The sequence below is a fragment of the Pelecanus crispus genome, chromosome 2 (assembly GCF_030463565.1).
Source record: "Pelecanus crispus isolate bPelCri1 chromosome 2, bPelCri1.pri, whole genome shotgun sequence".
Lineage (NCBI taxonomy): Eukaryota > Metazoa > Chordata > Aves > Pelecaniformes > Pelecanidae > Pelecanus > Pelecanus crispus.
In genome coordinates, this window is record NC_134644.1 from 19,994,896 (window position 1) to 20,013,672 (window position 18,777).

An 18,777-nucleotide genomic window follows, 5' to 3' on the forward strand; every position below is an offset into this window, starting at 1 on the left:
CACCAGCTCACAGGTGGATTTCATGGTGAAGCTGAATGAGGTCTTTCAACTGTGACCTTTTGCAAGATATGCTGGATGCAGCCAGCTGTGCATTGAGGATGATGGTGACATTACTGGTAATGTACCAATCTGTTGGATCCATTATGTTCTTCTTTTATCTTCTTCTATCCATCTGCTCAAGGATAAGCTAATCCATTTCAACCAGTTTTAGTTACACATCACCACTATCTAGTCTTGGATACTGTATATCAAAACATTTCTTGGCAGTTTGTTCCTCTGCTACTCTGCTATGCCATTTCTTTTCTGGAACCCTTCTATCAGTAGCCTGCTTCAACAGGAGAAAGGTAGGGGATAGGCAGCAATATATTCAGTTTCCCAGCACATCATGTCATTTTGTAGGAGATGGTTTCTGGTACCAGAGGGTGGCAAACCATTTGGAATGCCTTCAGTCATAAGCAAAAGTTAAGTATGATGACTTTAGTCACAGTAACCCTGCCTAATCAAAACAGGGTTTAATGTATCACTCTCAACAATCAGGATGTCTGCTTATTTATATATACAAAATGTTTTCATATCTAAATGTTTTATAGTGGCTTTTCCACTACAAAGTCCTTACATACAGGATTTCTCCATAGCACAGAAAATGCCCATCAATGTTTTGGAAATAAAGAGAATGTGCATAATACAAAACAGAATCTGTGTTTCCTGACCTAGACAACTGCCTGATTAAAGGGTCTTTCAAAGGACCAAATCTCCCAATGCATATCATTTGCAGCTGTTGGACTCCTTGACTCTGACAGAAGAGGTTATTCTTACAGAACATTGGTCAGGCAATTTCAGAGTCCACCAGTATCCTTCCTTCTCAAGTTAGTCAGTAAATATGAGGTCTTACACTTCAGCTGAAGTCATGTGCAGGTGACTATCATCCTTGTGGTCAGATGAACCCTTCAGGCATGTCTGGATCCATGTTAATCTTCTTTCCTTCATATGAGTCACTTGTGATAAGGAAATGTAGACAAGATTAAATTTCTATTAGGCGGATGTATAACTGGTTGGAAAGCTGTTCTCAAGAAACAGTTAATTATGCTTCACTGTCAGACTGGATGCATTAAAGCATGCTCTCCAGGGACTATACAATATTTAATTCATGATTTAAAAGGTGGAATTAGTATTTAATGCTAGTGATACTACCTGGAAAAATACTACAATAAAGTATTATGATCTTAAGAAATTATTTTAAGAATTTGGTTCAAAGAATGACATGTAATGACAATAAAGATGAATACTGACTTCTATGTTTATATAGAAGTAATCTTTTGCATAAATGCAAGTGAGGAAGGTCTGACTAAGCAACAGTTCTGAACTGGAGACAATAGGTGGATCACAAGTTGCCCATGAGACAACAGCGTACCTTTATAAAAGATGTAACTGTTGTACTGGAATATATAGAAAAGAGGATTATTTGTAAAGCATACAAAGTGGTTCTTTTATTCTTCTTGACACTGGGAAAGGCTTCTTTCTGGTTTGGGGCACCGCAACTGGAGAAGGATTCTGACCAAACGGACAAGTTCCAGAGGAGAACAAGGAATGATCAGAAAGCTAGAAAATATAACTTGTGAGAAAATGTTGAATAAATAGGGGTTGTTTAATCTGAAGAAGGGGAAACTGAGGAAATAATCTGTCTTCAAATATAGAAGAAGTTAAAAAGAGAAGAAAATAAAGCTTTTCCTATGTCCTCTGCAAAACAAGTTCAGGCCAAATAGCAACAGACATTTTCTAACTGTATTTTTGCTCTTAGATAATGAGGCACTGAGACACATTGCCTGGGAAAGTTCTGAAGTCCTCATCATGTTCAAGAACAGTTAAATCAGATATCTGTGAGGGATGGTTTTAAGTTGATTCTTTGGGCCAACAGAATAGTCTTGACCTTTCATGGTCTCCTCAGCCCCATTTTCTATTAATGTCCATGATTTTTTTCTCACAAGTTAATTAGTAAGGTCTGCTCCTCCCTATTGGTTTAATCTCAATTCCATAGCCAGGGAGGATCTTGTCCCCTCATTCTGTCTCATTTTATGATTTCCACTTGTGAGTAAGCAAGAGAATCCCTATTGCTGCTCATGATAGGATAGCTGAAGCAGCTGTGGTAGGAAAGAAACATATTTGTCTATCAATGAAATGTCCCAGGACTATGCTTTTCTCTCAATCTGTCACCGCCCTGTGTGCACTAATAGGCCTTAGTGGCCATGACCTGTGTCACTTGGGGCCCCTACCCACACCTGTGGGCACAGGAGCCTCAGTTCAGCTCAACCCTGGCCTTTTAGTCCATGCCTGAGCTGTGCTGTATGGGTACCGATCTTCAGCTCTGCTACACCCGTGCCTGTACATTACTGCAGACGCTGATCCAGACCCAAACTCACAGACTGACTTCCCAGTTTAACCTCAGACCAGTCTCATCGCTATGGACCTGCCTGGAGATCAGTGGGCTGTGTTTGATCATGGTTACTCTCACTGGACCTGATCCCAACCTGTGACTGACAACCCAGCTTGACCTCAGATCTGCCTCATCACCATGAACTCACCTGATGGTACGCACTCTTTGTTGAACAAGTCTCAGCTCTGCCACTTGCCTCGCTGGGGCACTGTGGGGCTGGGCCCCGGCTGGCGAGGCCCCTGCACTGCCAGCTGTGTTCCTGCACTCAGCTCATGGCCACCCTTCACTCAAGGAGCAACCAGCCTTTGCTGCACCCTGACACAGTCTGCTGCTGCAGGACTTTGCAGCCCTCTGCCATGTCAGTTTTGCTATGTCCCATCTCATGCCATAGCTGCTGGAGAGGTCCTGTCACTGGAAGATCTGTGCTTTTTCTTTGGGAGGAAAGTTCTTGTCAACGATATGAAGGGCAGCAAGAGATGCACGAAACTGGCAGAATGGGTCAGGATGTCAGGCTGATGTCAGGTCAGCCTCTCTTACCAGGTGCCACTCGCAGTCATCCTGGACTGTCTGCTGGTACTAAAGGAGTTCGGTTCTGTCTTTAGTGCTGGTGAGGTTCTTTCCTTGTCAACCTTTCTGCTCTCTCCCTATATCATATTTATATATATATATGTGTGTGTGTGTATGTGTGTATACACACATAAATATTTACATGTATCGCCAGCTGTGCAAGTTCCCTGGGGTTAAACCATTAATCCTGCACATAATCTTCAGGTGTCCACTGACTGAATCAAGTGATTTGCTTATGCCTCAGACCCAGGTGTCCTGGGCTAGTCTTTGGAAGTGTTTTTCCTTGTTATGACTTCATCCAAGAAGCCAGATGAGAGCCAAACCCTTTTTGGATCCAAATGGCTTCCTTCAAGAAAATGTGTCCCTGCACCCCTGTCATAAGCTTCTCCTGAACATGATTTTGGTCTCTTTGTCTTATCTAGAGGACTGATATACTTCCATCCTGTCTTGAAGAAAGAAATCTCTAGAGGCAGGGCGTCTTTGGACTTTTGTTTTTAAGAGGCCTTTGACTTTTTACCTCCACAGGACTAGGTCTTTCAGATCCAGAGTTGTTTGTGTCAGCAGCTGAGAGGTTGAAAGTCAGGAGTGCCAAGCAGGATAACCACCAGTGAAACCTGTTATGAAAACACCAAAAAGGAGCCACCCTCCAGGATTAATACACATTCCACCGGAGCTCAGTCTAAATTAGTGGCTTTCTTGAGTGATATCTCCATTGCTGACATCTGCTGAACTACTACCGGGAGTTTCCTCCACACCTTTACCAAGTGTTTTGCCATTTCAGAAGCATCCAGGTATAATACAGTGTGTGGTAACATGTTTCTGCAGTGGTTGATGCATGAAGCATGCTGTGTCTCCCTACCAAGCACTGTGATTTTTAGGAGGAACTGCAGTGTGAATATAAATATGGCTAATCTATATTAAAAATTTCTGGTTTGAAGATTAAAAAAAGGATTTACATATCAGTTAATGAAACTGTCAAAGGTGTGCTGTTTATGAGCACACTCCCTTCACACACTCCTCCTGCATGGCGTCTGAGTCTTTCTCAGAACTCTCAACCTTGGGATGCTGTGATGGAAAAGGCATTTAGACAGTCTCCATGTTGTGTATGTATGTAGCATACAGTCTCCACTCTGTATGTAGCAAAGCCAACAAGCCTGCTAGAAAGGAAGTGGAATGTAAGCTAGTCTGGTGAATACTGCATGGATATGAAACTATCTGTCTCAAGGTTTTGCGGAACATACAATGTGCACATGCATGTAAGATGTATAAATAGATAGATAGATATAGGTATTTGTGAAATAACTTTCCTCCTGCTATTGCAGGTTTCACCTCAGGAAGTAGATCTTAATGCAAGATTGTAAGAGTCCATCCTTTTGAACATGCGTATGATAATGCCCACTAATAAATAGATTTTTATTTCTTCTAATAAGGACATTACTTCTCATTATTGCTTTTAATAGAAGAACACAAGTCATCTTAGATATTGTGATTCCTGGAACAGTGATAAACCATTTCAGCAAAAAGATTGGTCTGTGTGGTCGTGCTGTCATATGGCTTAACATCACTGCTCTTGACTGGACCACTTCCCTCCTCTTCAAGTATACTACTGATTTCAGCAGCCATATTTGAAGAGAAAGAAGGTTCTTCACAGTATGAGAATGGCCAGTGCAACTTGGCCTGTAATCCTTTACTGTGATGTTTCTGGGGGGGTAGGGGTGGGGAGGAAGAGCATTTATTTTAGTGAACTATAGGGTACACTGTAGTACATGGCTAGATACACTGGAATGAAGTGAAGCTCATCCCATTTGGATTTCTTCCATCTAATTTTATTTTCCAAAGCTACATACATTCTTGCACAAAGAGGATAATCTAGACAGAGCTGAATAAAGTCAAAGCCCCTGACTGCAGGGCTTGCTCTTATGGCTGGCTCTTTTTCAGGGCACAAAAATGAAACAGGAAACTCCTCCTGTCCTAACGTCTTGTACGTATGCACACGGACCTATCTATCTTCATTTCACTTTTTCAAACATTTGTTTCTTTTAGTTTGTGAATATTGTGTAATTGTATTCCTTTTTGTTTGTTTCTTTCAGAATGTTCTAATTGTGGAGGTAAGTTGGGTGCTTATGTCATATTGTACTTAGATGAAGTCACATAGTCAAGTCATGATTGTGTGTTCAGTTTCTAAAACCTGTCTGTGTTTACACTTCTTTAGCTGGGAGGTGGTGAAGAGGGAGAAGGGTTGATGTGCTTAATGACCTCTCAATCTTTTTGCAATTGCATGACAGATCAAACTACGTTGCTGCCGCTCTGATTGGTACTGTGCCTTGTGATACACAGGAGCCTTTGTTTTTGCATAATTTGATTTGTTCTTTCTATGGTTTCATCAACTCCTGTTCTGCAAGTTGTTCAGTTCTTTGGAGGACAGTGAATCACCTGCAGTGATGCCCTGCAATTCTCAGTTGCATGACTTTGAAATAGTAGCATAGCCCTGCACATGCTTTACAACTTCAGGGTGTTCACATGCTGGTTGAGAATGTCAGTCACTCTCTCAAGTCCTGGTGACTCCTGCTCCTTAGCATTGCATCCTGCAGCGTCCCCTGGGGAGGGCCCGTCACAGATACGTTGCTGATTTAAACCAACAGTGTTCAGTTGTAGAGGAAGAGAATGTGTCACCTCACTAGTGCTGCAAATTCTCTCTTAATTAATGTAGGTGATTCTCTTTTAAAATGTTGGAAAAGCAACCGGGATGGTTAGAGAGAAAAACGTCCGCAGCAAATTTTGTTGATGCTGTTAGATAGCTGGGGAGCAGAGACAAAGTGTGGCTAATGAAAAATCCACACCCACAGAGTTCAGGATCAACAGCTGCTCTCCATGTCACGGTCAGTTTTGTAGCCAGGTATCTACTGATCTCATTCAGATCAGGTTGGGTACAGCAGCTCCGGAGAATACTCATTTGTACTGGACTAATAAAACAGCAAATAGGGCAGATTTAGCCCTGACATGGAGAGATGTTGATGTACTGTAGCCTTGAGTAATAATATGAAAAGTCTGATCCCTGCAGCCTTGCAGTGCCCGGTAAAGTCATCTCCAGTTCTGTGTTATATCCCAAGTACTAGAAACATAGCTATTTTCAAGAGGAAGTAGACAGTCCTTTAACTCATTATTTTATGAGTAGAAAATGCTTGCTTCAAAGAGTGTGAGCTCTATGATAACCTTTTTTGGATGTGGCTGGGAAAAATACATAATTTCCACAAAATAAGAAGGTGGAACCGCTCAATCATTGTCCAGATTTCCTTTTTTCAGCTTTCCTTTGGTTTTTACTTACTCTGTTTTTCATGTTTTGTAAGGATATTGTTGGAACTGGAAGGACTATGAACGTTCTGCTTAATAATATAGAAAAATACAAGCCAAAAATGATTAAAGTGGCAAGGTGAGTAAAATGATCACAAAACTGAGTAATTAATTAGTCTAGCCCAACATATTTTCCAGTGGAGGTTCCCATTCTGAGATCCTGCTTTAATTCGATGCTGCAGTATGGCATGGGGAGCTCTGCAGAGGAGCTGCCTGAGTCGCTGAGAGGAGGGTGGAGGAAAGGAGAGGAAATGCTTTTGTATTGTTCTGCAGTGGCAATGACCCTTCAGCCATTTCAAGACTGGCACTGATGGACTTTGAAGGGGAACACGCCCATCTCTTCCCTGCCATCAGGACGTTGTCAGGAGGAGAAGCAGAACGAGAACAGTGATTCACATGGCTCGGAAGTTTTTTTTATAAAGGGAGTAGTTTTTATGCATGTTATTCAGGTAAATATCTAGATTTACACGGGTTTTATTTTGTTTTTAATTACAGTTTGTTGGTGAAAAGAACATCTCGGCCTGATGGGTACAGACCAGATTGTAAGTGTTTTTTGTGAAAATCTGTACGTGACAGGACAAGAAGTTACCACTGTTCTACCACTTGCCTTTCATATCATTCTATGGACTGCTAGAACCATTGTAAAATATCAGTTGTCAATGGGGCTATGAGCTGCAATGGAAGGATTTGTATAATTGTGGTTTGGAAAGCCTAGCCTCCTTATAGTCTGATGTTTTCTGCAGAGTACAAACTTTATAGGGAAGTTATGAAAGCGTTTAATTTTATCCATGAAAGGGGAGTGTTTTATCTTCTGTCTCTGACAAACTATATAGAAGAGAAAGTCCATTCCTTCCTTTTCCTTCCTCATTGCATCTCTTTGGAGGAGCTGCAGGATTCCATCTGAACATGAAAGGTGTTTTATTATGACCTAGTTATTCACAAATTTTACATTTTTATATCAGAACAACACTTTTTATTATTTTTTGAAAAGTATTATTGTTTAAAGGGTAAACAATGATATTATAATTAAATCCCACCCCCCAAAAAGCAAAAGATAAATTGGGCTTTTTAAACTTTCCTCTGCTGCTCTGTTTGTGTCACACCAGCACCACTTCTCTCTGAATTATTGGTACTTGTACTGTGCTATGATGAAGCCGTAAATGGAGCTATACCAAGCTATTGTCAATTTAGACTTATTAGAATAAATGATGTAATAACAGGTATGTGGCTAAATACTGAAAAGAATAGATCCGTCTAGAAGAGATTGACCAGTATTTGCTACTGAAGAAAGCTCTGGTCAGCTGAGCTGGGGAGGAGGGTAGAAGGAGAATAGGCAGGTGAGTACCAGGAGGCAGCATGAAGGGTCTTAATTTGGGATGTGGGGGAGAGGGAAACTTTATGAACCAAAAGTTACTCAGTGTTGGGCATGGCCCTGCAGTTTTAGCCCAATAATCTGAACCCAAACATTTTGTTGTACAACTTCTTATACAGTGGTATTTTTAACATTTAGAATTTAGTCCAGTAAATTAAAGTATACATTTGGCTGGATTCACTGATGTTAAACATATAAAAAATACAATAAAAATTACTTCATGAAGGGTAGCTTAATATTTTTATGTAATAACTTGTAAAATGAAACAGGTTTTATCCTTGTTTACTCATACTGTGATGAATTTTATAAAACATCAGAGATCTCTCTTGTAAATCAATGACAGTGCTGTGTCATTTCCTCACTTACCCAAATTTATGATTCCAAAGTGTCTATTACCCACAATTTTCAACAATTGAATAAACTCCTTACTAGAATACCTGTAAAATTTTTTATGCTGACCTATTTTTTTGTCCATAAGGTTGTGTTTTTCTCTAGTTACTTAGTGAACAATTTGGAAAGAGTCTGAACTTGTTTTATATAGTGCTGATGCTACACAGACCTTCACACTCAAAAAGATACGTGCCTAGGCTTAGCTTCAAGTGTGCGAGTTGTATGATTCAGCTACACTGTGTGCATTTACTTTGTTAAGCATGTCCATGAGTCTTCATAAGGCTGGGGCTTTAATTTAAGAAGCATTTGACATGTTTTGGTAGCATAATATGCAAAATAGTTTTTCCTATTCTCAGAAGAAAATATATAAATCTCTGAAAGTTACTTCTGAATTGAAATTGTACATTTTTTTCATCGTTAGTGTGATACTGGACAGTTGTCATCACACACGTATACCAATGGAGCTTCCAAGCATAGGCAGAATTTTTCAGTTCTGATTTTGGCTTCCTTCCACCACGTGTCTGTTGTGCCAGTGATAATTGTACACGACTCTCCTCTCCACTGACTATTCACATCTCTGCCACAAATAGTCAATGAGCGGGAACTGGTTATAGGGCTACTGCTGACCTTGATGTCTCAGAGTCAAAAGTAACATAACCTCAACTGACTACATATAGCTATAGTTCGCTTGTCAGAGAACCAACACGTGAATTTAAGGGCTATATAATTGCCTCTGATCTTGTATTGATGGTGCTTGTTATTTGTCTCAATACAGATTATGGATTTGAAATTCCAGATTTATTTGTGGTAGGTTATGCCTTAGACTACAACGAGCACTTCAGAGATCTAAACGTAAGTTTCTTTCAAAAAAAATAGTTAAAAAAATCACTGTTTTACTTTTCCAGCATGTCTTAAATACCCCATAATTTGCCTCCTCCCTGGGGCCTTAATGTCATGGTTGGGATCCTTTCAGTGAGTGTAGAACTCCCTGTGAAACCTCAAATAATCCAAAGGAGTCACTGCTCAGCACTGTGAACCGTTCCTTCCCATCTCTTCCCCCTAAGCGCAGAAGTCACACCTCTGCTACACTTCCATCTTCTGTGAGCCTAGGACTTCACAGGTCCACCATTCCCAGTATGTGCAGTGACAGCAGTAAAAAGTGAAGCAGCTACAGTTCACACAGGTTTGGACTGTTAACTGCTTTGTTTCCTGCCCCTTTTCTCAGCAAGATAATGATGGAAAAAAGATGCAAGCCTTGCCTTTGCTTCCTGTGGTACTCCCAGGGGTGGACCTCAAAGCTGGGAGTTGCAAGTGGGAAAACTTGCTGTAGCTAGAAAGTGAAATCAGAGTTCAATTCCAGGTCTCGGGAAAGGAAGGGGTAATGACAAGATCACTGGATTGGTCAAACAACAGTATTTCTGAACAATTCATTAATAATTAATAATGTAATCAACTATTGCAATCACTGTTATTTTTTTTCAGCACATATGTGTTATCAATGATCATGGCAAAGCAAAATACAGAGTCTGAAGCAGTAACAGCCTCACCTGAAGATCTGTAAGCTCAGTGAAGCAGAAATTTGACTATACTCCCTGAAGCATCTCCCAGAAGAGCGGTTCAACTAACTTGTGTTTCTTTCAACTCAATAAGGGGTTTACTCTAGAGATACTGATTAATATCTACAGAAGTGAGAGCTCTTATCTAAAATGTGAAGTAAAGGGCTTTTAAAGTTACTGCCTTTTTTAAGTATTAAAGTTGCCACATAAGCTGCCTTTTGACTAATAATTTGTCTGCCTCAAGTCTCATTGTGAATGCATCTTTTCTTCGGTCAGTCCATCATGCTACCCATTGCAATTCATGTACTTGACTGTGTTGCATGAGATCATTGAAAAGTGCCATTCTGTGCGTGAAGATTACTTTACAGAATTTTGTTGTCTTCAGCATCCCTTTTGCCTTGGTCAGATATGCTGCTGCCAAATTGAAAGCATTATTTTGATTTAATTCCACAATTCAAAAGTTTCAGCTGAAGCTGTACATTGTATGAGAGTACATTTCTAGCAGTTCATTACTGCCTCTTACCAACAGAAATTTTAATTTAATCAGAATGTGCTGAATTAAAGTGCTGGTACAAAATGAACCTTCACAAGACACTGTTGAAATTGGAAGATGTTATGGTTTTGGTATGTCATGTAGCCATAGATCTAACCTGTTTAATGTGCTGAACTGTAATCCAGACAAAACAATGCCGGGCGGGTTTCAATTTCTGTGTGGTATCCTCTTACTTCTACAGGACACAAACAAGTAAAAAATTAACATAGTGTTCTCCTGTGCATATATTAAACCTCATTAAACACAAAAGTGTAATGCTAATCAGACAATTTTTCAGTTATGATTTGATCTTTGTAGCATGTCTAAGTTGAGACTTTTTGTAACCATTTGTCATCTTTAAGAATACAGATCTGACAATGTTGGAGAAGACTTGTATAAAAAAAGAAAAAAATATATAGGAAAACACAGAAAACCAGTTAAGGCACGAATACTGTAGACTCTAGAGATTCCTCCCTTAATTTACATGCTGTATTAAGTTTGAAAAATTTAATTCTGTACTGTATGTAACTGTTCTCAACAACTACCCAAGGGAAGCCAATGCAAAGTAAGAAGCTGTGTATCAATAGCTTTGCTCTGAACTGTAAGAGGCAGATTGTTATTAGCTCCAGGTTCCTTTAAACTAATAAAGAAACGGTAAGAACCATTGTTACATTGCACAGTTGTTTATTTTCCTGCTTCAGCATATTTCGCACATCCCGTAAAAGCTCTTCAAAAATATGCATTTGACTGGTAATCTAAACATACCTTACGTATGTATCCTGTGGCCCCTTAGCTATTGTTACCTGGATAAAATCCATGATGTTAATGGAATGAAGAAGATCAAAGAATTATTGTGATTGCTAGAGAAATGCTTTAGCCCTCTCTTCTTTACTCTTAACCTATATTTTTTTAAGTGTTCTGTTGAAAAGCTTTCCCTCATAGAATAACTTTCTTCTGTTTTAGAGAAGAAAGCACACCCATACAGCCCCTGGAAGAAGCCGGTGAAAAGAGTTTCATCTCTTTTTCTTTTTTTCTGTAGCTGTCTCCTGGTTCACTAATAGTGTTGATTCCATGCCTTTAACTAAAAGGCCACAACATTTTTTCAGTTGTGGTTGCACCCTATGACCCACAAAGCAATGTATTTTTTTTGTAAATCAGATTAGCAACATCTGTTACTGAAGAGAGGATGTTCTTCATAATCTGTTATTTTTCTGGACATCGTGTTTATGTATTTGGTGGGCATCCATTTTTAGCTGAGTTTTTCTTCTCATGTATGCTTAACACCAGCGGCCTTTCCCTACTTGTTGAATACAAATTAACATGGGCAGTAATTTGGTTTAAAGTTACGTAAATGTTTAGCAGCCATCAGGTTTTAGACTTTATTCAGTTCATTCATGCTTACATCTGGTCCAATTCCAAAAGATCTGAAAGTGATTTTCTGGAGAGAAAGCCGAAGTAGGAAGAATAATTCCTACAACTTGGTTAACAGAGTATCATTTAGGATTTCAGGTTACAAACTATAGGTATGGTCTGAATATCTAGTAGTTTCTGCTTAAAAAATAGAATTGAAATAGTCTAAAAGGTCTGTAATTAAAATTTTTCTCCAATTCAGTTAGCTGTTGCATTCTTGTATTTATAGCTGAACAAAGTAGAAAATAGTGTCTGGTGTTTTGATTGCTTACCATTAGTGTTATATTTCCTGACCATATTATGTTAATCATCAAAGTTTTATTAATTAACTTCTATAATGTAAAATTCCAACATTTCCCCCCAAGATACAGTATTAACTGTATGTGATATTCAGCTGCAGAACAGTTTCTGATTTGTGAAAGTGTCAAATCATAAGGTTTATACGCAGTAAAATGCTTGACTTGGAGATGTACTTATGAGTCATCCTTATTGCTCTGTGGTGAGAACAACATTTATTTCAATAAAAATACTGGAGTTTTAAATTTTAATATTTCTTTATACTGAAGAAGGTAAAGGCCAAATCAACTTCTCTGCATATGTTTGCATTTTGATTTTCTCAGATAAAATAGCAGTGAAGATAAAATAGCAGTGAAAACCCCTATTGCAATAAAACTTGCTACACATGCACACTGTAATTAATTCTAGCTACCTAGAAAACTTTTAATTTTCAGTTTCAGTTAAAAAGGAGAATCTCAAAAGAAAAACATTACAGGGTAGCACAGCAAGAAATAGAGGGATCCTTGCCCTTTTGTAAAACCATCACATTTGGGAATGCTTTTCCCTTCTTTTACTTTTTAAAATGCTTTCCAAAAACTCCGATAGTCTACGTACAAAGATGAATGCAATATCGAAGTGTACTGTGAGAGGTATCTTAAATTCTTTTTCTCCTTAGATTGGAGGGAGAAATGTACCCATATAAGTTAACGTAAGGGTGTGTTACCGCAGTTCAGTCTTCCAAAAGTTAGCTGGGGCTGCACTCACCAGAGAGCACAAGGTAACTAAAGAGGAGGGGTCAGCCTCTTCCTGTGCTATTTCAGTGGTCCCCATTTGAAACCTCATAGGTGAGAGTGTCAGGTACTCCAACCACCCTCTCAACAAAATGCAAATCAAGTGGAAGGAAAATAAAAGCTTTCACCCTAATTTCATACACCTTTCACAATTATTCATTTAATGCTGTATGCCTTCCTCTGGCGAGTCAGCCACGCACGGCTATCTCAGTACTGAACCGATAGTGTTTGTACCACCAGAAAACGACTGCTGTTTGCCAGGGATGTTCAGAGCAGTGAGGAGCAGCACAACAACACGTGGCCAGCTAGAAAAGATTGATCACAAGCTATAAACTATACTGTGGGATTATTCTGTGGCGTTAAAAGGATAATTCTTTGTTAAGTAGGAGCAATATTCTGCACTTACCATAAATTACAAGAGGGGAAAGATAACCACAATGGAGAAGGGAGTGCTAACATATTGACAAAAGGCGGTCATTTATTTTGCAGATAACATGGAGAACGCCCAATATTTTTTAGAAGGGAAAAAGGGGACATCAGTTCTGGGTGAGGCTCTGTAAGCCCCTTAAAGGTTGTCAGCTATAGTTCAGGTACTTATTTGTGCTCTGTCATGAAGTACCGGCTGACTTTCTGTCGATAAACTAGTGCTTGGTTTCTTCATACCTTCACAGGAACACACGTATCCACAGCTGAACTTTTCACTGTTGCCAGTGGTTGTTTTGGAACACAAAGGGGGTTCCAAATCTGCAGAAACTTAGACTCAATTAGTTAAATACTTTGCTGTCATGCCATGTTCCTTCTGCTGCTGCATGGAGCAATGAACTACTGACAAACTACCGGAGTTTGCAGTACAGCAATTTATTTGTAAGAGAATTTATTTGTAAGAGAAAAGGGTTTGGATACCATTCAAAGGCTGACCTTTAGTTTGTTTCAGGGGTGGCATGAAAGATTTCTCCTTTTTTTTCTGTAGCAGAAAGAGACAAAAATGACTTGTAGTACTGTGATCTAGCAGTCTCTCTTAGACCTGCATGATTTGGCCTCTGATAATGGTAAGAAAATCTTGTTTCTAATCATGACACAAAATTTTATTACATTAAATCATTACTACACATGCTCCAAAATCCATTGGTCCTACTGTTAGTAAAGCTTTGTACATTTGTCGGCACTGTTAAGTCATGAGGTTATAGAAGGGACAACTCTATTGCTGGAAGATATATGTTACACCTTCATAGCTATTGGATTTGCATAGAAAAACATTGGAATTTAGCTAACATATTTTGGAAGCAATGCCAGAAATCAGAGTTATCTTGAAGTGCCTTTTCTCAGTAATTTTCCATTTTCCTAAACTATCAGAAGTATTAATCTCTTTTCTTCAGATTGCTTTTCTCCAGTTATGCCCTATCTTTATGTTGTGTTCTATACTGGTGTCTTTTAACCAAATTCTTGCCAGTCCTGTAGTTTTTAATGACACTCACAAATGTTTGTTGTTTTCCAGGAAAGCTAAGCCCTTGTTCTGAAATATTCAGGGGCAGATTTTTGAAGGGGCTTAAGCATCCAAGGAAATTTTATGGGATTGCACCTGCTTGGGTGGGTGCCTAGCTGCATCCTTCAGTGATTATGTACCTTTGACAAAAATTTTTTTGCCTAATCTGGATAGACTGGGAAAACATGCAATAAAGTAACTTGGAATGAAAACAGGAGGTACCAGAATAAAAAGGAGAGGCAAGTAGAATCGTAGAATCATAGAATCATAGAATCATAGAATGCTTTGGGTTGGAAGGGACCTTTAAAGGTTATCCAGCCCAACCCCCCTGCAATGAACAGGGACATCTTCAACTAGACCAGGTTGCTCAGAGCCCCGTCCAACCTGATCTTGAACGTTTCCAGGGATGGGCATCTACCACCTCTCTGGGTAACCTGTTCCAGTGCTTCACCACCCTCATTGGAAAAAATTGCTTCCTTATATCTAATCTAAATCTATTCTTCTTTAGTTTAAGACCATTACCCCTTGTCCAATCACAACAGGCCCTGCTAAAAAGTTTGTTGTCACCTTCCTTACAAGCCCCCTTTAAGTACTGAAAGGCCGCAATAAGGTCTCCCTGCAGCCTTCTCTTCTCCAGGCTGAACAACCCCAAATCTCTCAGCCTTTCTTCATAGGTGAGGTGTTCCATCCCTCTGATAATTTTTGTGGCCCTCCTCTGGACCCGCTCCAACAGGTCCATGTCCTTCTTGTGCTGAGGGCTCCAGAGCTGGACGCAGTACTCCAGGTGGGGTCTCACCAGAGCAGATAGAGGGGCAGAATCACCTCCCTCGACCTGCTGGCCACGCTGCTTTTGATGCAGCCCAGGATACGGTTGGCTTTCTGGGCTGTGAGTGCACATTGTCGGCTCATGTCCAGCTTTTCATCCACCATTACCCCCAAGTCCTTCTCCGCAGGGCTGCTCTCAATCCCTTCATCCCCCAGCCTGTATTGATACCGGGGGTTGCCCCATCCCAGGTGCAGGACCTTGCACTTGGCCTTGTTGCACCTCATGAGGCTGACACAGGCCCACCTCTCCAGCTTGTCCAGGTCCCTCTGGATGGCATCCCGTCCCTCAGGCATGTCAATCACACCACTCAGCTTGGTGTCGTACAATCGTGTCATTCTTTGATGTGGGCATGAATATCTCTTTGTCTTTCTGAATCATGCAAGTGTTGTTTAATTGATTTATTTGTTTGGGTTTTCATGAGAATTATTGTAGTAGTGTTTCTGCTTTTTCTTAGGAAATTTGGAATGCGGTGAGAGTGCTCAAAGTTTAGCTTTTGGAAATAATAGCTTGGCATAAACAATAGCACAGGGAGACAAAGAACAGACCACATACAAAGGAATATTCAACAGTAGCATGAGCAGCAGAAGAGTCAAGGAGGGTAAAAAATGAAGTGTCATTAAAAACTTTCAACTGTAGAGTATTGATTGGAATGGATCCACCAGTGAGTGTACAGGAAGGATATTAAAATCAGTTAAATATGACCTGCTGAATGAGTGTGGAGATGTAAGGCTTTCTGCTGAGAGCCAGTTTGGTCCTGGGCCCATTTGTGCCATATGGGAAAGAAAACCATAATAAACTGAAATTGTTTATCTTCCTCCAGAAGGCATTTCACATAATAACATGATGCTATTAACTGCATTCAAGCTTTTAACTACAAACACCCAAATTAAGCTTCCAGTACTATTTTGCCTAAGCTGTGTATGAGGCAGTCTCAGCTCTGTAAAGTCAATCTGAATGTCTCTGTGTCTTAATCAACCACATAGACACCTATGTTACTCCATCTGAATAGATCTCAGTGTTCTTACTAACAGTCTCTCTGTCTTATTTTCTGAGGTTTTTAGGTCTTCCCATCTCAGGCTTTACCCTATTCCTTAGATCTTTATTTCCATTTCTCCCAATTCCTCTTAGTCCATGTTGGGCAGAAACCAATTTACAAGCTCAGCAGGTGCTGGGAGCAAGGTGAAGGACGATCTGGAGACATGGCGCAAACACTGGTGAGCTCGCAACCCTCAGAGAAAACAAACCCCATGAACCACTGAGACACTCTACTTAGTGGCAATTACTGGTCTTTCATGGGAGATTTTAAGAAAAGTAGCAAATACGTAATTTAAGGAGGGGAAAAATCTCTGACTTGTGTCCAAAAGTATCAGAGTGGAGAAACTAGCTGGCTTGCAAGGCATGGAGAGAGGACTCCGTGTGCCACCACCATCGTCCAATGTGGTTTTGCTGGAGGAGGAATCAGCTATTGAGATGCAAATCAGCACAACAAACATCCTGCTTTGCTGCAGTATTTCTAGCTCCAGTACTCAGACAAGCACAGAAGAGGGTTTATCCAGGTCAGGTCTGGCACACAGCTGATTCTGTCAGGCCTCAGCCATATCTTGCAGCAGCCTAGCCAAAATACGCCTCAAAATATTTTGATATTTTCCCCACACGGGTCACAAGCTGGAGTCCAAAGCTAGCAAGTGTTTTCCTGATTATGTTCCATTTATTTATAGAAAGACAGTCAAATATAAGAAGACATTTCCTGTGCAGAAGAGAAGAAGGAAGTCAAGGCACGTCATGGCACTGCCCCAGGCTGATCTGAAGTCTTTGGTTGGGTGCAGACTTACCAGCGTTATTTTCCATCCCTTAAACTGTGTTTAGACTGTCTCAACTTTAGCAGGCTCTGAGACGTAAATTATTTTATGCAGAAGGACAACAGCATTTTGTGAAGTCAAAATAGGCTGTGAAAACTGTATACAAAGCTACTCGAGAAAGAAGGAGTGTGTGTTCTCTGTATTTGAATAGCAAACTAACACCATGGTGTACGGGCCCCATTCCCACAGAGAAACACAGACCAACTGAACACAGCTGCTCACACACCCCGAGTTAAGCCCCTACTGAGTCTTAGCAAGATTGGAGCCACAGTTTTTAGTTAGTATAGGTATACGCATGAAAATAGTATCATTTTCAATGTGGATGTTATTCCAAACAGTCCTTTAGCCTCCTTTAGTATAATGGCATTGGCCTAAAAATAGAAATGCTTCTACTATTGTTAACTACGAGAATTTAAATTTTTGGTACAACATTTAATACATTATTAAATAGCATGGAAATGCAGTTATGCGGTTCGTGGTCAGGCTCACCAAATGTTCATTTACCAATGTGGAGTCATGGCTGTTGAGGTAAATCTTCATTACCTGAGGAGAGAAAGACACATCATAGCTGTTCTCAGCCATCATTACACAGACTTTCCAAAGTTCATAATAAAAACAAGTCCCATTTCTAGTAAGAAAAAAAGAGTAGAATATAAAATCTTGTTTATGAATCATAACAATAAACATGGAGCACAACTGCTTTTTTCTGGTTTGTAGTTCACTTGCTCATGAATGCCAGAGCTTTCTTCCTTGAGGGTCCTCAGGGCCAAACCTGGTCTGCCTAAAGCCATCGTTTCATCTATGTCTGAACGCAGCCATTATCCTGACAGAGCAGATGGAACCTCTGCATCATCCACCTTAATTTGCTAAGAGAAACCCTTCCCCAGCCGAAGCACTTAAACCATGTAAAATTATTATATGTATTGCAGGAGTGGCCACAAAGCACTAGGTATCAGCTAAGCCTATGGAGTAAGACTTGGGCTGAACCAGGACAGGGATAGTGGTGTTTTACCCTGCTGTTTTTGGAAGGGTTGGGAGGATGAGGAGGACTGTCACAGTCTCTGGTTTACGCAGCAGCCAAAGCGCCTCGCCAGAAGCACAGTGCTCCGTCAGGACTGGGAGGCTCGCGTGGCAGAGAAGACGGCGATGCAGCTACCGATGTCATCTCCGGCATCCTGCCAAGGTCTCCTGGTATTTTCCGAGCTCAGCTGTCAATGTTAGAGCAGATGGGATCACAGTTTAAAACTGTAAAGATGTAGGAGTTAGCTTTTCCCCGAGAACAAGCTCTAAATAAAAAAATGACAAGTTAACTTCTTTAAACATCCCTGTCTTTCTCCCAGGGTTTGTGCTGCCCTCCCTGACTGCCAGGACTACCTTTACTCAGCTTCTTTCCAGAACCAGTTTTTCTCATCTCTGCTGACTCTCACTCTTGCCCCCAGATTGCTCTATAAATGTGTATTTTACACTCCAAAAATACCATTCCTGACTTACAATTCCCTTGCCAGCCCATGACTCCAACTGAAATAATTGGGTGGGTGGGAAGTATTTTGAAAATCAAGGAAGTAGGTGATTTCCATGTGTAGGTTTAATCAAAATTATAGTACCAAGATACTTGAAACACTAAGGCAACAAGGCCTGGCTAATGTCCTTTGCTGCTGTTGAGAGGAGCTGCTGCTTTCACTCCTTCAGACAGTCTTGATATATAGGGAAATGTGATGTGCCAGGAGATAGTACCATATTTATCCATAACATAACTAATAGCTAACAGATAAAGAGCTGCAAACTTAAAACAATTATTTTAAAATTCAGGGTTTGGAGGGGTTTGGGCTTTTTTTTAATTGTCCTCTGCTCTGACACACTTTGCAAAAGCCCTTTGCCAGCATATTTTCAAAAGTCTTCTAATTAACCATTCCAGGAAAACAAGCATTTATGA

At 40.2% G+C, this 18,777-nt stretch overlaps 1 protein-coding gene across 1 annotated transcript in view; it reads left to right on the forward strand.

Annotated features, from left to right (window-relative positions):
- PRTFDC1 (phosphoribosyl transferase domain containing 1) overlaps positions 1 to 9,641 on the forward strand; it is a 48,007-nt gene extending 38,366 nt beyond the window's left edge. Inside the window, exons 5-9 of the mRNA XM_075705712.1 lie at positions 5,089 to 5,106; positions 6,346 to 6,428; positions 6,845 to 6,891; positions 8,887 to 8,963; positions 9,594 to 9,641. Coding sequence (XP_075561827.1) covers positions 5,089 to 5,106; positions 6,346 to 6,428; positions 6,845 to 6,891; positions 8,887 to 8,963; positions 9,594 to 9,641 — 273 coding nt within the window. The remainder of the gene's footprint in view (positions 1 to 5,088; positions 5,107 to 6,345; positions 6,429 to 6,844; positions 6,892 to 8,886; positions 8,964 to 9,593) is intronic.
- The last annotated feature ends 9,136 nt before the right edge of the window (positions 9,642 to 18,777 follow it).